We start from the raw sequence: 19,954 nt of genomic DNA, 5'->3' as shown, positions 1-19,954 counted from the left end.
GTGTCTCAGATTGTTAATATCAATATTTAGTTTAACAGTTTATACTAAAAATACATCTTACATTGCTGCTATAGCTGCACTACTATGTTACTACTGCTATATATATAGTAGTGTATATAAAATTATTTACATGTATCTTAATTAGACTATATCATCAAACTCCTTTTAATAACTATTTTATGCATATTTTTTAAAACGTATGCTAACAATGGAAGCGTTTAAAAAATGAGTTCAATTCATTCAATTTGATCCTACTGGTAAAAAAAAATAAAAATATATTGTTATTAAAACATCCGATTTGGTGAGAAAAGGATTTAAATTAATAGAATAATTAATTAAAATATAATGTGTTTCAAATATTCAAGTAGTTGGTCATTTAAGATTGTCCTTATAAGCAAAGGGGATAATTTGAAATAACTAATCAACATGCTTGATCTTTTCAAAAAAGATTTGAAGAACGAAATTCAAGTTACGCGGTTTTTAAATGAGTAAATAAATTATTTTTTATTTTTGTTAGGTTATTATTGCTTTTAAATTCATCATCGTTGTGACACAAACATGATTTAAATATTTTATTATTTTTAAAAGAATTGAATAACATTATAAACATACTGGTAGGTCATTCGTATCATAACCTTATTGTCAACATCTCCTGTTTTATTTACAGCTAAGAAATGTTTCCCGGAATTTTAGTCAGAAGAATTGGACCAGCCATAACAAAAACCTTTGCTCGTAACGTACAAAATGCAAATGTAAAACCTCTGGCTAACGTTAAACCAGAATTGTATTTGACTGATAAGTGTGTCGAAAGACTGAAGAAATTGGCCCAAAATGAAGCCTGCTTTTTGAGAGTCACTGTAGAAGGAGGTGGATGTTCTGGTTTCCAGTACAAATTTGACTTGGTGTCCAAAATGAATGAAGATGATAAGTGAGTCATTTAAGGTATATTGAATAAATTGTTATTGTTTTATAAATTTTTAGAGTATTTGAAAAAAATGGGGCCAAAGTTGTAATTGATGAAACATCTTTGGAATATGTTAAAGGATCTACAGTTGATTATCAGGAGGAACTGATTAGATCTTCATTTAAAATTGTTAACAATCCCTTGGCTGAACAGGGGTGTTCTTGTGGTGCATCATTTGCAGTCCGATTAGATTAATAGATGTTTTTTGTTTAGAAAATTTATTGTATATAATGTAAATATATATTTATTTAGACATACCATTTGATTTATTATATAACTAACATTACATTTAATACTAGTCAACTGTCATTTTAGAAGGGCCTATTAATTCCTCCTCTTTCTTTATTTTCAATTCCTTTTGTTGTTTAAAATATTCCTCTTTTTCTTTTAATTGTTGCAGCTTTAAAGCACGTTTCTGAAAGGACTATTTTTATAAATTAAATATCAAAATTATATTTTAGTTACCTTCAATTTTGTACTCCTATCATGTAAAACTTTAATGTCTTTTTTTATATTCAATAATTTAGTTTGGTATACTTTCATTTTATTAAATATTTCTTCAAGGTCTGCACTGTACTGGTTTTTAGATAAAGATAAATTTTCTTCATGTAATTGATCTAGAATCGCTTTTTGTTTGTCTCTAAAATTGGGTACAATATTATCCACGAATTTAAATCAAACATTGGACTTACGTCAACTCCTTTAATTGCTTTTTTACATTTGTTAGACTGGGCTGATATATGTGCAACAATCCTTCAGACAAGAAGTCAACTGAATTTACATAGGGATTTATATTTGTTTGATTTACTCCCATACAACTATAAAAGTTTTAATTGAAAATTAACATATATCAAATACTTTATTAATATATACAGATTTATTATTTATCAAATACTTATTACTAACATATTTTCTGTAGAAATTGTATCCATAGTTCAAGAATGTAGAACAAAAACAACAATAAATAAAAATAGGTTATAACAAAGTGGTGACTTTTGAACTACTCTGAAATGAAGGCGCGAAATATAAAATTTATTCAAATTTCAAAATATATTTATTAATTAAAAGTGGTGGCTATTTCGCCAACTCGTTTATCGTTGAAAATCTCGATCCAATATCCATCAGGATCAGTGATAAAAGCAATGCCTTTCATTTTTCCATCATTCGGCTTCTTTACAAAATTGACTCCAAGCTGTTCAAATCGTTCACAGGCCTTTTCAACATCTGGGACCATTATTCCAATATGACCAAATCCTTTCGGCTCCTGATTTCCAGTGTGATATTTGCTGTCATCACTTTCTGTGCCCCAGTTACTAAATGAAATAAAAATTAAAAATAATATATTTTAAAGTAATTTGTTAACACATACTGAGTTAATTCAACTGTGGCCTTTCTTCCCATTGTCCACTGAACTCTTTCCTGTGAAGTGACCTCGCCCTTCAAATCTTGATCGTCCTCATAGCCCATGAAATATAATGAAAATTTCATTGATGGAAAGTCCAATTTGCATAGCAATTTCATTCCTAACACGTTGGAATAAAACGGCAATGTCTTCCTTGGGTCCTTTATGCGGTACATGGTTTGTTGGAATATGTACTCCTGCAAATAATTTATTTTAATTACCGGTTGTTTTATTCAATTTTACACTTCTTACCTTAGTTTCTTCGGGTCTTTGGTTGCACAATTTAAGAGCTTCTTCGTTAGAAATTGGCGGTACATCACCCATTTTGTTAATAATAAATTGATTATAACTATAAAAGACAACTTCTTAAATCACCGAATCCTAACCTGCAATGTCCGGTGCAAATGTAACACTTGTTGCCGATATTATTAGAACAGAATTGGCTTTTTTTAGACTTGGAATATGTAAAGTTTTTAGATTTCAAAACACAAAAAACGTTTTTATTATATGAAGTTCAGATAATATTATTACGCTGTATAGTATACGTGTACTGCAGTTTAACTTTTAATCTAATATAATAGATAATATTTTAGATATTATTTATATTTTTAGATATTATTATGTTTGTAAGTCTGTAATAATATGTATGTGTATCACATAGAACCGTATGTCTCTGTATTATATAACAATGCTAATTTTTATAAACTGCATCATTTACACCAGTTATTTAACTAAGGTCAATGTTTTATCGAATCGGAATATTTAAATATTAATTTGAAGAGTGTGGAATTTTTTAAAATATATACTTATTTATATGTATATATAAATAAATCTATAGTTAATATCTAAATATAATATGGATACAAATCAAATCCTCAATTTTATAATCCAGTTGGATAGAAATATTTCGTTTATTAATAATAAATAAACATTCAAAGATTATTTAATCTTTTACAGGAAATTTACATTCTCAGAGAATCATTAAGCTAGCTAGCTCTCTAGGGCATATTAAAGAAAATATGCCTAATTGGTGTGTACTTAATTGGTGTATGCATAAGTGGTGTATGTTCCACATTTGGATGTTACTTACATCAATTTATTGACATTAAAATATTTTTACTAGAATATACTATATGTATACTTTTTTAATTTTTATATATAAAAATAAACAGGTGTAACTTGGGAATATTAAAATTACTTTTTTAATTGTTTAAGAGGAGCTTGATGTAATTAATTGTTTAGTAAAAACATTAGTTTTACTAAACTACTACTAACTATTCTTAGTGTGCTCACAGGAAATCCTAGCATTCTGACAACCAGCAAATTTTAAATGTACATATGTGCTGTGTAAATATTGCACTGTTTATTGTGATTCTATATTTATCATTTCTGTAATCTGCAGTCGTTAACTGTCCTATCTGATTTACCCAGAGGGAGGTAATAAAATTTTGAAAGGATTTGTTAATAAAAATATTTCAGTTTTTTAACACCATTTTAATTTTATTTATATAAAAAGAAATCCCCTCCATTTATTGATTAATACACCTGGGCATATGAAAGATTTATTTTAATATCCGATCGTATTAATTGATATATTTCAATATTGATCCCGAATTTAATCGACACCAGAGGAAGCCACCCGCTAAGCCTTTTATTGATCTCTTCTATTTTCGTCACCAAATATTTTCTTACAGTATACCTTCACATGCGTTTTGTCACGTAGCGAATTTTGTGCTTTGGTGAATATTCGCAGCGCGTCCCAACCCGCGAATATTTGCGCACCAACACCGGCTCCTGATCGATCGCAGCACTTTTTTTTCAGTTAGCGCTCGATTCGTATGTGGTACTGTTCTCACGTGCATCTTTCGATCTCGATATTGTATTATTGTATCTCACCTATTAACTGCAAATATCAACAAAGATAAGGCACAGACGCACCTTATCAATAGGGGAAATTATTTGAGATATCAGTCGAAAGTACGTTTTATTTAAGGTGTACATTAATTTCTAAGGTAAGTAATATTTTCATTTAAAACATTTCATTTCTTTTATTATTTTTGGTATTCTGTGAGTGATTTAATACATCAGTTATTTGTATTTACATATGTATATTGAAAAGCTACTTACTATAGGCCGAGTAATTATTTATTGGAAATATATCTATTGATTTCAATCACATATATTACATAACATTTTTTGTTAATATTATTCATACATGTTTACCTAATATTGTAATAACTAAAGTTAAAGTTATTAGATGTATTGATATGTTATTTACCACTATTTAATATATTTACTTTAGCCACTATTTTACTGCGTTATATTAAGTATTTCGTTTATAAGGGTTTCAACCCCATTTCTACTTCAATATTAGAATAATCAATAAATATTTTGACTAAATGTAAATATATGTTTTACAAGTCATAATTTAAAATTAACACTAAACTTTTCAGATACACGTTATTTTTATATATTTAATTAGATTATATAGTTATTTCTGTTGATTAAAAGTGAAGTTGTGGTAATACTTGTAAAACTGCGGTAGATTATGTCATTATTCAGCACGAAAATAGACTTTATGTTTTTCCCGATACATGACATGAAGTGTTCACTGGGCATTTTATTGCTTTGAGTAGTTAATTAAATTTTATTTTCACTTGTTACTACCTCAGATATCAGACGGCCATTAGTCACTATTACGTAATTGTACAACATTTGTCCTGTTATGTTTTTTTTTCTAAAAATGTTTTTAGTAATTATGAAGTTGTGTAAATGTATGTGTAAATTATATAACGCAAATTTTTTAGGACAATGTCTGAAGTCGGAAAATTGAAGAAGCCCCAAATGAGGGGACTGTTGCATGCGCAAATCAAGAAAAACTTGACATTGGCGTTCATCTCGGTTGTTGCTGCCGGTTGTTACATGAGATTTGTCTACGGGGACGGCCAAAAGAAAGCTTACGCCGACTTTTATAGGTAAGTAAAATTATTGTTTACTTTAATTCACGTATAAATAATACTTTGATTTTCTTGCAGAACGTATGATATAGAAAAGGAATTTGAGCGTCAAAGGAAACGTGGTGTTTTTGACTCATGTGATTCAAATTAACATCTATAACATGCACTTCTATGTGATTAAATGTGCGCATATAGTAAATGGACTACTAGTTAGTAAATAAATACGTTGTGTACACTTTACTTTTCTTACGCCTTAGTTCTGTAATTTCAGGATCAACTCTTGATGTAAATAGAGAATAAAAATATAAAACGAGCTTGTATATGAACATAATTATATACCTTAAACCCTCCCAAATGAAAATCCTGTTATTCCAAGAGGGTTGACGAAAGTGGTATTATATTCTGCCAGTTTTCAAGTAGATTTGTTTTCTTGACTTCTCAGAATTGCTCTTGTGTATAATCTAAAAATAAACCTATAAATAACTTAGGCATTACTATTACACATTTATTAAAAATATAGCAAGAGGAATTTGTACTTTTAACAACTTTCAGTTACCATATTCCGAATTTTTTTTAATGTTAATATTTTAGCTCATAATTTTATATTATATATATATATATATATATATATATATATATATATATATATATATATATATATATATTAAATGATAATTATGATTTTCAAAATTACTAAACGCCTTTATGAACGTATAATTTTTATCATTTGATCGCAAACACCATAAAACTTTAGAATGGATACAAAAGATTAAAAAAATTAGACAAATTCAATTATTTTTTTTAATCGAAAACATGACATATTTTATTTATCAATTTAATTTTTTTTAAAACAACTTCTTAATTTTGATCAACAAACTTCGAGGAAGGTGGTAAAGTTTTAATATCCAAAATTTCGAGTCTCGAACATAATTCCTGATTGTTAACGAAGTTCTTGAAGACTATTAACAATGTCTCTTGAGTATATTTGACCAGTCATCATGTATTGACATATGTACCATTTTGTACAGACATTTAACAAATTCCTCCACCTACCAAATGGATAAAATTCTTGAACGCTTCAAGTATATTGTCAGGACCAGATGCTACCTCGAGCATCATCATTGAATAGCCAAATTCTGCTGCTCTGTGTAGATTTCCATTCTCACGACTTGTGAAGTTAGGACCTTTCCCAGTCTAATCTTTGTTGCTTATGGACGTGAGTCAAATGAATGCGCCGCTATGGCCTTCATAAATGAAAATCTGAGTAAATTTACGTTTAGTCATAGTTATACGAACAAATTTTGACAAATACTCATGGAAACACTATTGTAATCAATTATAAACTAAATGTACATTATACTGACTTGAATTGTATGAATCATTTTTCTTCTCTTTTCGTATTAAATTTAATAAAAATTGAAAAAATATATACAAATCAAATACAATTAAAGTGGAGCCATTTTTATTCTAAAAAATATCACATGCCTAACTTTTGAACACGAGTTTTTTTATATTAATAACAATTAATAATCCAACAAGATCTAAAAATACTAAAATTTAACAATTGTTCTTTTTGCACTTTTTTGGTTTATCATTATGTTGGTTAGTTCAGACAATAATCCCATATTTATTAAACCATTTAACTGGATTGATAAATTAATACAAACAACATAAACAATAACACCATGTATTTGAATAAAAAAGATCTATAAAAATATATCAGTGTATAATAAAAATATCACTTTACGCGAACATTTACTCGTATTCCTTTACAATTAGATCTCCAATCACCAGTCTTTGAATGTCGTTTACTCCAGCATAAATTTCTGTAATTCTGGAATCTCTGTAATGGCGTTCTGCGGGCATGTCAGTGACATAACCCATTCCGCCCAATATCTGAATTGCACTATGGGATACGAATGTTGCAGCTTCGCTAGCAGCCAATTTGGCCATAGATGATTCCTTGGTCGATCTACCAGGTTCATCGCAAAGCACTGCGGCCCGCCACACCAACAAACGTGCAGCTTCCAGTTTTAAAGCCATGTCGGCGAGACGAAGTTTGACGGCTTGAAACTTATTAATAGGTTTGTCAAATGCTTTACGCTGAGCTGCATAATCAACCGCCACTTCCAAAGCAGCTTGGGCAATGCCCAGAGCCTGAGACGCGATGCCCACGCGGGCTTTGTCCAATTGCTCCATAGCCATTTTAAAACCGCCACCGACTGTACCTAATACATTTTCCTTGGGAACTCGGACGTCTTCTAGGATCAGGTTGCAGGTGGAAGAAGCCCTGATGCCAAGTTTGTCTTCCTTCTTGCCTAGAGAAAGGCCTGGCGTTGGCAGTGGAATGAGGAATGCAGTAATACCTAAGTAAATTAATTGAGTTTAATGTACTAGTTTTATTATTCAGTAACGTATACCTTTGTGTTTCAAATTTTTATCGATAGTGGCGAAAACAACGGCAGCTTTTCCTTCTGTGCCGCTTGTCACCCAAGATTTTGTACCATTTAAAATGTAACTATTTCCATCTAAGACGGCAGTTGTAGACATACCACCCACGTCACTTCCAGCATCTGTAATCAATGGTTAATATCTTGTTTTCCATATAGTAACAAAGTTTTAGTCACACCTGGTTCACTTAAGGCAAAGCAACCCAATGTACCACAAGTGAATGGCTTCAGGAACTTCTCTTTTTGCTCTTCGGTGCCGCAACGGTCAATAAGATTTACGTAGAGACAGTTGTGCACGGAAACAATTGTGCCGGTACCACCACAGCCTTTGGCGATTTCCTCAACAGCAACAGATAGAGCCAAAGTGTCCTGGCCAGATCCGCCATATTTTTCGTTCACGTTGATGGATAACAATCCCAATTCTCCCAACTTTTTAATCTGTAAAATATAAGTTTGGCAAAAATTTAGTTTTGCATTTTCTAAAGAAACCAATATTTATTATTAATTTTAAAATAATTTCATAAAGTCCGTAAATTAAAAATACCGTTTAAGGTACATAGACCTTAGAACCTAACGGACCACAAAAATAATTGGTCATTATTTTTTCTAAAAATGAGAAATAGACTAGACACATAAAAATTAAGAATAGATAAAAGCTTTACTTTCTCTGTTCATTACTCAAAATCAGGGTTTCAATATCGTTTTGTACAGGTTATCTTAAATTTAAAAAAGAAGGGGATACTTCCTTCAAGCTCTTGGAACGGTTTGTATGGTCATTAATTTTCTTCCAAGCATATGCCCGATATGTATGATGAGGTTTGGATTGCAGGCTGGGCACACCACGGAACAATTTCAAAGGGAGCAAGATAACCGACTATCCATAGTTAATGTCGGGCCTTAAGAAGAAACATTGGGTTGTAAATTATCTTCCCTAAGATGTTGCATACTTGCGGTTACAAACTGTTGATTTAAAGTTCAAATACTCAAAAAACAATCTTGAGCAAGTGTACTGTACTTCTGGTGTGATCACCCAGTAAAAATAATAGGTGGTGCAGTAATTTCTCGGATTAGTGTATTATATGAATTAAATTTTTAATCATTTTTTGACATGATGAATAAGTTGGCCCATGACTGACCTGAATTATTCATTTTCTAGTTTTTTAACAATCTGCCATACTTCCATTAAAAGTGGTTAATGGACATCTAGTAACTGTGCTGGTGCATAAAAAGAGAAATAAACCATTAAAAGAAAATTAGTTATCGAACGGGATGTTTGGTCCAATTACTTAAGTTATAGTGATCTTTATTTAAAAGCATCGCCTGCCTCATTGAAAAATTAGAAGGAACCTGATGCCGACCATAAAGGATACAAAATAACTGAGAAATTCCACTACAAGTCGATTATAGTGAAGTGTTTACAATATTTTTAATAAAAAATATGTGGGAGAGATAATTCTATCAGACAGATGCCACGTTATATTATAATTAAATTTATCACTTAGGAGTGACTAAACCCGTACTATTCTCAAGTTTTATTTTAATTAGATAAAAATTAATTAAACAATCTATAAAAAGATTCAATATTTATTTAATATTACTAAGATGATATTTATTTTGAAATCCTTAATCGCAGCTTTTTATCAAAGTAAGACGTATCAGAATGATTTGAAGTTTTCGTTGAATTATAGAAATATTAATGACACGAGCATAAATCACAGTTATTTGCGTAAACGATAACAGATTACACAATTTAAATCACGTGTATTCTATGTACACATATTATGAGTTTGTTTTTTAATTTTACCGCTGGCAAGTGTAGATATCTGTAACTTTCGATTTCAACGCATTAATAAAAGACAACGAGTAAACAAAAGGGTTAGAAGAAGAAGACTAATTTTAAGATAAGTATAAATTATCCAAAAATAATTTACAGACAATTTTAGTAAAGAAAAAGTAAAAAATTAATTTATTTGTATATTATATTATTAATTTTATTTCAACTATTTCAGATTGTGCGACAGTTTAAGTTTAATTTTTAAAATATTCATTGTTTTATTTTAATTATAATATCAGTCATGAATAATAATAATATTGAAACAAAATTGTTTAGTTTTTTTAAGGATTTGAATGATTGTTAACCAAGTCCCCACAATTGAGAAAATTGGGTTCGGTGAAAATTCCGAAACTACCCAAAATTCAATAAGGTGAAACTGGATTAATTCACTGAATCTTGCAGTGATTATTAATATTTTAGGTAGTTGTTTAAATCGGGGCTCCATCTATTTTTGGCAATAAAAAATCGAAAAAACAATATTTTTTCATACTTTTTTTCTGAATATTAGTATCCTTTGGTACATTAAAGAATATGTTACGATCAAGTAAAAGATTCCTTAGAGAAAAATTAACATTAAATTTGAAAAATGCTGATTATATATTTTTATCATAGTAATAAATATAATATTCTCAAAAAAAACTGAAATAGAAACCTAATCCAACCTATTTTTTTTTTCGGAAAGATCATCTAAAATAGAATATTTTAAAAAAAGTCACCGTTTTTATTTTTTTATGAAATGAAATCTCAGAGAAATTTGAAAAATACTGATATTTGAGGTTATTTTCAAATTAACATATTCATTAATTCAAATTTTTTGATTTTGTTCCAAATTTGTAAATATTTTAACAATAATAAAATTTTGAAATATTTGTATAATAACAAAAACTTTTGATGAACTTCCTGAAAAAAAATTGGTTAAGTTAGGTTAGGTTTGGTTTTATTTCTTTTTTTTTTAATTATTCTACTTTTGATGAGCTTTATGAAAAAAAAAAAAAAAAAAAAAAAATATATATAAAATTGTATAAAACTTTAATTTTAAATTTGAAATTTTTATCAATTTTTTTATAAGAATTTTTTTTTAATTGACCATGACAAGTTCTTCATCACATCTAAAATATTTAAAAAAATATATGAAATGAATATTTAATTTTTTATTATATAGAACGTGAAACATCAATTTAATAAAAATTGTTAAATTTTCAAAAATTCATGATGAATTTTTGAAAAAAATAGACATATAGCATAATAAAGTTTCATAACAATTTTAAAACCGCAAAAATTGACATTTTTTCAAATTTAAAATTAATTCTATTTATAATTAATCTATTAAATATTATTTTTTTTACTCGGTCAAAACATACTCCTTATTTAATAATAATTTAAAAAAAAAAAAATTGATAGCTCAATTTTTTATGGCTGAAAATAGGTGGAGCCATGATTCTAAACAATTACCTATCTCAAATGGGTGAAGGACATATAATTGAAAAGATGAGATTAGGGATGGAATCTACACTCAAGAGGAATTTTGCGAATCCCGATGATGTCACCATCCACACACAAAATATAAAAAACATATGGATGAGAGCAAAAAGCGCCAATTTGAGACATCAAAAGCTCTATTTATCTCGCATCTACACGAATTTGTTTGGCGAAATAAGGATAAAAGCAGCCGAAATTTCTTTAATTCATTTTTAGTTTGTCTAAGGAAACAATATATTTTTAATTAATTAGAGTGTTTTATTTATTTCTAATGTACATTTTCCGCTAATAATGGAATATAAAAAACAGACAAAAAATATCTCAGAAAGGAATAAAACATCAAATGCGGCAACGTTGTGAGAGTTTTTGAATCTAATGCGCCTGCGGAAACTACCAACATAATTTCAAGCCGTAGTAATTTACCGGTTTCTGGCTAACGCTTCTGATGACGCCAAGTGCGACATCAGAGAAAATTACTTCTGAGACTAAATTTATCATTCCAGACTCCCATCGAAGACTTTTAGTTGCCTGCAATGAACTCATCACCATTTTGAGCAATTTCACTGAATTTTAAAAGATTCCTGAATATCTAGAGGCCCAAAAAGCTTTGGCTGATGCGAGAAGACATTTGCCAAAGCAAGAAAAATTACGCCACATGTGCTAACTAATTTTATATGATTATCTTTTATTTTTTGTCCTGTTAGATACAATGAATATTCCATTATACAATGTTTATGGTCAATCAATGGCCTCAACAGGTTCAGAAGTTTGTGCCCCTTACAACAATGTTAGTGTCACTCCAAGAACAACAGTGGATTACTTTTCTTACAACTCTATTAATGCCCCACCAGGACCCACTTATGAAAATATCAATGCAGTCCAGGCACAAAAAAATTACTTCCCTTACAATAATGTTACTGTTACCACCATGACAAGAGATTATCTTCAGTATACTAATATCAGTGCCCCTCCAGAAATGCAACAAGATATGCCAGTTTACAACAATATTTCAACAGGAGCTGAAAACATTGCATATTACAGTGACTACAATTCTGATACTCCTTATAATTATGATGTGTTGGAAACTAGAAATGATTCCCCTTTTAGTAACTCAAGTGAAACAGATTATACACCTTATGATAATTTTGATTCCAAATGTGTATTATATAATGAAAAAGAAGATTATGTGTATACTTATGATAAATTGATAATTAACTCGTGGTCAGCAAGTACTTTAATTTCCCCTAAAAAAAGTCTAACGCTGCATCATGTAAAGGCGATACTACAGCAATGTATAATCATATCAGATATTCTGAAGATAGAATCAAAGCTTACTGAACAATCAGCAAGTATGGATGAGAATATGTGGAGAATGAAAATTAATAAAATGAAACTGTTAACAAAACAGTATAACTCTCTGATAAGTGAGCTTAGAGACCCAAATATAATGAGTTACGTTAAAAGGCTAGTTGATAAAACACGGAAAAAGAGAATAAACAGAAAAAATAGAAAAATAAGGATAGTTGCAGAGAAACAAGAGGAGCTGTTACAAAGTAAAATTCGGGAGAAAGAAATTGACCATTGGTTAGCAGGCATGAAGGAAAAGGCTAATAAGATCAAGGAGGTATCATTCTATACTATTGTGGACTAATTACTCAATATTTTATTTCAGAAAGAAAAAAAGAAGAGGGATGCAGATTGTATACTAAAGGAAGTTATTAAAAAAAAGTTAGAAGCCAGAAAGCAATTGTGTCTGATTACAGCTTTAATTAAACTTAGGAATGTCAGGACTAATAAGGCACAGCAGGAAGGTACGAAGTTGACATTGGAGGACAAGCAAGGTTTTAACATTACCACAGGTACTAAATCAAGTTTAGTAAAATTCGCAACAATTACAATACATATACATTTCAGAGAAACTGATAAAAATTTGGGGAAATTTGTTAAAAAGGTACAGCACCGAAGAACAAAATTTGCGTACAATGTTGGAAAAGACTGCTTTAGAAGATTCAAAAAGGGCACTTATGAAAAAGCATAAACAACATTATGAAGAATGGAAAATAGCATTATTTGGGAATACAAAAGTAGAACAAGAAGATCAGTTTCTGTATTGGTCTTTAATGGCTGCAGAATGTAACATGCAAACGTTTATAGCCATTCGTAGGAGTTGGGACACATTTTTAGTTGATGAAAACAGTAATGATGGTTCTAAAATACCAATAGGTTGGGTAGTCCCTGACGAGGAACCAAATGTTCTGTGGGCTAAATTTCTAAATAAGTAATCCTTTGTTGTATATATATATATATATATATATATATATACATATATTAGATATATTAATTATACTGTTTTCTTTTGTTATGTCATTTAATTCAATTACTTAAGAATTACCTGATCAGCTGGAAATTTGTGCTCTTTATCCAATTGAGCTGCAACAGGCTTTAATTCTGCTTCAACAAAGTCACGGCATGTCTTCTGCAACATTAAGTGTTCCTCAGACAATTTGTGTAGACTGAAACATCTCACCAGGCTGTTGTGTGGACTGTTTACTAAAACGTATCAGCAAAATTAAAACAAAATTAAATTAACAACAATATAAAATTTACCTTTTAAAAAGCATGTGGTCAGTTTCCTAAGAGACATTTTTTATGTTCCCCTGCTAGTTCAATACTGATGGTATTTGCATAAAAGCACTTCTTATATGTTTCACAATTAAAGAACCTGATATTGACCTTTTCAGAATCGTTCTTATCTTATTTACAATGTTACAAATTATACTCTTATTCAATAACGTTATCTGATATATTATGTTTGTGAAGTTTAAGTAATTATGATTTAGTCGAATTATTCTGTCTTGCATATAAAAACATAATGAAACCGAAAAACATTCATATTTTAATGTGGCTAGTTTTAATCACAGAACAAAAATCAAGGTTAACTTTCTTTTAATAAAATAAACAATCTGACGTTGTGTCTAGGCAACCAGGATCACAGTGCAGTCTGATCAAGAACTGTGAAAATTATATTTTTAATTGAAATATGTTACCACAGTCAACTAGTGCACGCTGCTTTTCATTTTTTAAATTGATTTATTTTCTTTCGTATTAAAAATAGTTTTACACTTGGTGTTTCTTTTCACACTAAATACGTAAGGATGTTTTCATCAATTTTCTGATAACTGGTACAATCAACTTATTAATAACCTTTTAAAAGATAATCAAGTAATTTCCTGCTTATTAGTAGTCTTTGAATATGAAAATCATTTTACTTTTACATGTTAGTTGCATATGAGCATAAATAATTAATAAAGGAACCAATAAATTTGGATGAGAGTATGTATTATTTGAAAGTAAAATGTAACAATGTACAGTATACAAAAATATAGTATGAAATCACGTAACAATTTCATTCAGTCCCAGATGTCTGCCATATAAACTCAAAAAAAAACACAATCTTTTCAATCGTCCGCTGGTTCTTCGTCTTTTTTGTCCAAATCAGTGGGATGAACGAATTTGTCATGAATCGTCCTCAGATGCCTCAGTAAATTGCTCTTCACATTGAATCCTTTAAAGCAATATTCACAAAGATATGGCTTTTCTCCGGTGTGAGTTCGTTTGTGAATCAGCATAGAAGCTTGAGACGGGAACACTCTGTAACAGTCGGTGCACACTTTCATGGATGAACTGGACGTTGATGGTTTAGATGAGACAACTTCTTTGATGGGTTTTTTGTTAGTCTTTTCATTATTGGAGAGACGCAGTTCGAATTCCGTGTGAGTGCCTTGGATGTGTTGCACCCATTCGGCAGGCGTTGGGAAGTATTTCTGGCACAGGTCGCAATGCAGTGGCGGGAATGTTCCACCGTCGTCCTAAAAACCATATATAATTTGGCAATCAGTTATCCACACGATATACTCACAGGTTCGCCGTCGGGTCTGTCTCTTCTTTGACGTTTCGCTGGCAGCATGTCTGTGTGTGTTTGCACGTGCCGTACCCATTCTGCGGGAATTGAGAACGTTTCGGTACAAAGTTCGCATGTTAACGGTGTGTAAAGTTGTTCTGTATGCACATTGTCCTCTGAGTCTTCACTGTAAAGTTCATGCTTCACGTTTATGTCCGTGAAAACTTCTTTGTCATCGATTAGTTCCATCTCTGCAGGCGACACTTCCGACCTGTTACACATATTATCTATACTATATCATTTTATACTATTAAATATGGTACCCAATTACCACTCAATTGGTTCATCCTTAATCACTACGAACTGCAGGGTTTCTTCTTTGGGTTCTTCGTCTGACTGGCGATCTTCTTCCTTCTCGCTAGAATTTGGCTTTGGTTGCGTTGCGGGTTTGGTCGTCTTCTCGCCATCCTTGTCCTGCGGCTTGTTCACGTTAAACGCGTAGTTCAGTACCTTAGGAAGGGGCTTATTTTTATTGAAGACCGAAGTTAATTTTCTTTCAAAAGTTAAAACCTTTTGGCTATTTGCTGAAGATGACGCCTTGCCTGATGTAGACGGCTTGGTCACGATATTATTGCTAATGTTGACTAATGGAGGGGGGCCTGGAGACGGTTGACTGGGCGAGTTCACTCCTGTAAGATTTAAATGTTCCTTTTATTAATCTAATATGTATTTTATTAAAAATGATCTTACCAGTGCTTGACAGACCAGGTGAGGAGCAAACGCTTTCGGACCTGGCTGTTGTTTTAACCGCCTTTAAGGGATCGTCTTCTTTGGGACGATATAAGCCTTTTATCTTCAGTAGATCACCTCCTCTTAGTACACTCTCCAGAATATCTTTTGAAACCGTGGCCTCGCCACTATACATGTACTTAATAAGGATTTTCAGTGTTCTATAGGTGATTTCTGGCGGAAGAATAATCATTATGGGTAGGGCTGTGGTAACCTTCGGCTGAAACTTCAATACGTCCTGTAAGTACTGACTGCTGTAAGCCAATACGAATCGATGAGCCATAATTTGATGACCATCGGTTGTTACTAGAGCCACATCGGTGTAGGACTCGCTCTGGAGGGAGGATGATACGCACGAATGGAGATACGAAGTAAAAGAGTGCCATTTTAGCTGGTATTTTTCTATATTCGGATCCATGTCTGAAAAACAAAATAGGAATTAGTTTACTAATATTATATATACAATGTGACCCATTTGAAAGCGGAATACCATAAATATTAATAATGTAAATAAATATTCTAATATTCTTCAAAAATTTTTGACAGTTTATTCTATATTATACTTAAAAAAAAAATTTAAATTGATAAACATATGATTTTTAATTTTTACACAGATTATGAATTGCATATTTCTTTATGAAATTTCGTATATACCCATTTCAGGGAGTGCTTAATCCAATGGTGTAGTCAGATTTTCCATATAAAATTTGCTTGTATGATTTCTTCAATTTTGATTGACTTTGGTTTTGGGTCAAAAAATATGAAATGCAAATTTTGTAGGGGTGTCCTGCCTTCAAATGTCGCACACTGTATATAAAATTGTTTTAAAATAAATGTTTTTGTTCATAAAAATATTTTTAGGCATTTACTAAAATAATTAATAGTTCGTTGCCACTAATAAAATATTAATCTTATGTCATCAATGACAGTTCTTTTGAACATTGGCTATAATATTTGTTTGATTCCTGACACAACATTTCTAATAATAAATCAATGGGATTCAAATAAGTTTCTATTTGTATTTAGTAGTTCTGTAGCTCAGGAAAATATTCTACATATTCCAAAGAAAGAATTCACTTCTTTATGATATCAACAAATAAAATTATTTACCCAAATTATATAAATATTGTGAAAGGTTGTGATAAATCAAAATATAAAACAATAGTAAACAAAAAGTGTTGTTTTCTATGTAAGTTATTGAAATAGACTATATTGTAAAATTTAATAAATAATGTTAGGTCGTATTAATTTGAAAACATACAAGAAAATGATGAACATCATTAATTTAACATAAACATAATATGCGTGTGAACCAATTAGATTACATACTCCAAAGAATTTTGTTAATTCAATAGAAAATAGCTTCAAAATGAATGTTATTGTTCGTCCTTATTTACAAAAACTTTACAACGTAGCTCTATTATAGAGGTTAAGAATGCGCATATATCTAAGAATTAGACATAACTTGGCGCCAAAGTGTTGTAAAGTAACCCTAAAATATTCTACTTACTTGCCATTGTTTATTATTATTGATCATAAACCCGAACAAATCTCGAATCACATCATCCTCAAAATAATTCAATAATCACAAATTGAAAGAAAATCAATCGCAATTAGACAACACAAATTATATATCCTGCACGACGTTGTGACGAACGTGAAACAGCGAGAACTGCATTCAAAAGCCGAGTGGTGTTTATGCGGCCCTTGGCTGCAGATGTGGTGCTAAAAATCGATAAAATCGGAGTCGGGCCATTGATTTTCCGCAGCCAATGATGTTGGAGCGTTTATTCTATCGAGCTGACATCGCTCGAACGGCGCATTCGTTCGTATTGATTTTTAACAGCTCAAAATTTTTGTTTGTTTGTGCGTTTTGCATAACGGTCGGTGCCGATGTGACCGGTAATTTATTGCGTCTTTATTAATGATTTTATTGGGAAGATTATTAACTCTAACGGTTTATCGGAATATTGAGCCGGGAATTAACGCGAAACTGTATAAATTATATCGGTACAAAAAGTATTTTGGAATTATTGAATTTAGAATTATATTTTACATAATATTACATAAATAATTATATTTATATATATATATATATATATATATATATATATATATTATTAAATATAATAAAATAATAATAATAATTTATTAATTATTTTATTGGGAAGATTATTAACTCTAAGGGTTTATCGGAATATTGAGCCGGGAATTAACGCGAATTATAATAATAGATTATAATATATATAATTATAATAAAATAATAATAAATAAATAAAAAATATATAAATAATACATAAAAAAATAAATAAAAATGTTGAGATATTCCCTAAAAGGATTTAATTCAAATTTTGTCCAGTCAATATATAAAATATATATTTATTTTATTTTTGCTTTTTTTACACATCTTATATACGCATTTATTAGTTTGATTTGGTTGGTCCAAAGAATTGTCACATTCAAATGTATTTTGAAATTATTCTTAGTAGGATTTATATTAAATTATTAAATAAATTCACTCAGTGAGAAACATTGCTCTCCAGAGAAGAGGAAAATAATAATTAATATGAAGCAACATGGTCTAAATATTACTAATATCGCTAAAAACTTAAAATGCTTTCAAAAATTGATTTACAGTGCTTTTTATTAAATGTAAAACACACTCAATTGAAAATACAATAAGAAAATGTCCTAACAAAAAACAATTTCAGACAAAAAAATCAGTAAACGACATCCTTTCTTGTCCTCTAGGTAAATAAATATCAGTGTCTAGTAAAACAATCAGACGTCGACTGAAAAGACAAAACTTGCAAGGATATATTTTTTCAGTAAAGGAATTATTGATATCAAAGATGAATATTCGAACAAGACTAAAGTTTTGCACAAAAATATTTTAATTACTTGCAGAATTTTGGCAAAGGGATCTTAGATACACTACAAAATCTTTGAAACACGATGGAAGAAACGTTTTTATTTGAAGTTTGTTTCCTTGGCATGATATAGGACTATTACAAAATAATTTTAGTAAAATGTACCATTTTGTATATAGGGACATCATGGGAGATGAGATGTTTCCAACAATAATTTACATTTACAGTTACATGGATTTATATGATAATGATGCGAAGCATGCTTCCAAAGTTGTTGTGTTGGTTAAAAGATAATGATATTGGGATGATTGATAAAAAGCATCAAATTTAGATGAGAATTGTGGTTATTAAATGAAGAGTCGTGAAATTTAATTTCAATCGACCAGTGCCGATATTTCATTCAATTTTTGTATTACCATTTACATGTGGTTATAACGAACAAAGAGTATCCAACAGAATGTTAACAATTTTGTTTTGTAGAAACTATTTAACAACTATATATTTCTTAAAAGTGTACTATTTCTGTGACCAGCCACATTTGGCATTTATTTTGTTTAAGATTTAATTTAGGTAGAAATTATCTTGATTTTGCTACATAATGAATAATGGTAGAAAGAATGTAGTGTAATTATTTTAAATAAAACATAAAATACTTTGATTGCATTTAATTAGAAGTGTGCCTTTCCTCATTAACGGTAGAATAGTAATGTGTGCTTTTTTGTCCACCACAATTTATTCATATTTATTTATTTATATTTATTTATTTATATTTAAGTATATTTTTAAGTGTGAAAACAAAAAGTTTATATTATTATATAGAAAAGGAAGTAATTTTAGAAAATTGAGATTAATATTAAACAAAATTAAATTTTTGAGTGTTAAGTAGAATTGTCGTTTATTGGGGCACACATTAATTATCTACACAAAAATATAAAAATAATAGACTTAAATAAATTAAGATCTCAGAGATCTCGAGATTATTAATTTTTTTTAAAGAAATATTTGAAACTATATCTTTATTTTCATTACACTAACATTGAAACACATATTTTCCATTATTAATAATGACAAATTTAATTTTTTGGTAGTACTAACAAGTTTTACTCCTCAAAAATTATATACAGGCTGATCCATTCAAAACTTAGGTTTTACAGGTTGGCAAAAAACTTTTCGACAAAATTCAAAACACCATCACTTAGGGCTATGCTTTTTGCGGTAAAATTAGTCCTCCTGATAAACTTTCTGAAAATATTCGGTGTGTGAATATAGTTTAAGAGCTTTAAATTTAAAGGACATCTCATCAGACAA

General features: G+C 29.9%; 7 protein-coding genes across 8 annotated transcripts; 3 read left to right on the top strand and 4 right to left on the bottom strand.

Moving 5' to 3' along the window:
- The first annotated feature begins 527 nt into the window (after positions 1–527).
- On the top strand, positions 528–1,221 carry LOC109597440 (iron-sulfur cluster assembly 2 homolog, mitochondrial). Its single transcript, XM_020013120.2, has 3 exons — positions 528–614; positions 668–928; positions 982–1,221. Exons 2-3 carry the CDS (start codon positions 675–677, stop codon positions 1,157–1,159), a joined length of 432 nt encoding a protein of 143 aa, XP_019868679.1. The 5' UTR covers positions 528–614; positions 668–674; the 3' UTR covers positions 1,160–1,221.
- A 21-nt stretch (positions 1,222–1,242) lies between these two features.
- LOC109597441 (biogenesis of lysosome-related organelles complex 1 subunit 6-like) lies at positions 1,243–1,950 on the bottom strand. The gene is made up of 4 exons (XM_049968506.1): positions 1,871–1,950; positions 1,657–1,782; positions 1,430–1,604; positions 1,243–1,379 (listed from the first exon to the last, which is right to left on the bottom strand). Exons 1-4 carry the CDS (start codon positions 1,894–1,896, stop codon positions 1,260–1,262), a joined length of 447 nt encoding a protein of 148 aa, XP_049824463.1. The 5' UTR covers positions 1,897–1,950; the 3' UTR covers positions 1,243–1,259.
- On the bottom strand, positions 1,811–2,875 carry LOC109597439 (lactoylglutathione lyase). The gene is made up of 3 exons (XM_020013119.2): positions 2,619–2,875; positions 2,334–2,563; positions 1,811–2,277 (listed from the first exon to the last, which is right to left on the bottom strand). Exons 1-3 carry the CDS (start codon positions 2,688–2,690, stop codon positions 2,022–2,024), a joined length of 558 nt encoding a protein of 185 aa, XP_019868678.1. The 5' UTR covers positions 2,691–2,875; the 3' UTR covers positions 1,811–2,021.
- Positions 2,876–4,135: 1,260 nt separating this feature from the next.
- LOC109597450 (cytochrome c oxidase subunit 6C) lies at positions 4,136–5,637 on the top strand. The gene is made up of 3 exons (XM_020013138.2): positions 4,136–4,378; positions 5,174–5,341; positions 5,402–5,637. Exons 2-3 carry the CDS (start codon positions 5,178–5,180, stop codon positions 5,472–5,474), a joined length of 237 nt encoding a protein of 78 aa, XP_019868697.1. The 5' UTR covers positions 4,136–4,378; positions 5,174–5,177; the 3' UTR covers positions 5,475–5,637.
- A 1,357-nt stretch (positions 5,638–6,994) lies between these two features.
- On the bottom strand, positions 6,995–14,004 carry LOC109597436 (short-chain specific acyl-CoA dehydrogenase, mitochondrial). Its single transcript, XM_020013113.2, has 5 exons — positions 13,694–14,004; positions 13,479–13,636; positions 7,953–8,211; positions 7,744–7,896; positions 6,995–7,689 (listed from the first exon to the last, which is right to left on the bottom strand). The coding sequence occupies exons 1-5, from the start codon at positions 13,728–13,730 to the stop codon at positions 7,079–7,081; spliced, it is 1,218 nt and encodes a 405-aa protein (XP_019868672.2). The 5' UTR covers positions 13,731–14,004; the 3' UTR covers positions 6,995–7,078.
- On the top strand, positions 11,406–13,463 carry LOC126265794 (programmed cell death protein 7-like). Its single transcript, XM_049968454.1, has 3 exons — positions 11,406–12,710; positions 12,759–12,945; positions 13,001–13,463. Exons 1-3 carry the CDS (start codon positions 11,796–11,798, stop codon positions 13,366–13,368), a joined length of 1,470 nt encoding a protein of 489 aa, XP_049824411.1. The 5' UTR covers positions 11,406–11,795; the 3' UTR covers positions 13,369–13,463.
- Positions 14,005–14,408: 404 nt separating the features above from the next.
- LOC109597445 (histone-lysine N-methyltransferase PRDM9) lies at positions 14,409–17,476 on the bottom strand. Of its 2 annotated transcripts, XM_020013132.2 has the most exons (6): positions 17,287–17,475; positions 15,738–16,196; positions 15,558–15,676; positions 15,319–15,497; positions 15,006–15,258; positions 14,409–14,955 (listed from the first exon to the last, which is right to left on the bottom strand). In XM_020013132.2, exons 1-6 carry the CDS (start codon positions 17,291–17,293, stop codon positions 14,545–14,547), a joined length of 1,428 nt encoding a protein of 475 aa, XP_019868691.2. In that variant the 5' UTR covers positions 17,294–17,475; the 3' UTR covers positions 14,409–14,544. The 2 variants fall into 2 exon arrangements, with proteins under 2 accessions (XP_019868691.2, XP_019868690.2); XM_020013131.2 differs by having other exon boundaries at positions 15,319–15,676; positions 17,287–17,476.
- Positions 17,477–19,954: the final 2,478 nt, after the last annotated feature.

This window comes from Aethina tumida, chromosome 1 (genome assembly GCF_024364675.1).
Source record: "Aethina tumida isolate Nest 87 chromosome 1, icAetTumi1.1, whole genome shotgun sequence".
NCBI lineage: Eukaryota > Metazoa > Arthropoda > Insecta > Coleoptera > Nitidulidae > Aethina > Aethina tumida.
Note: the sequence above shows the minus strand (reverse complement) of the source record. Positions and strands in the feature narration are given on the sequence as shown.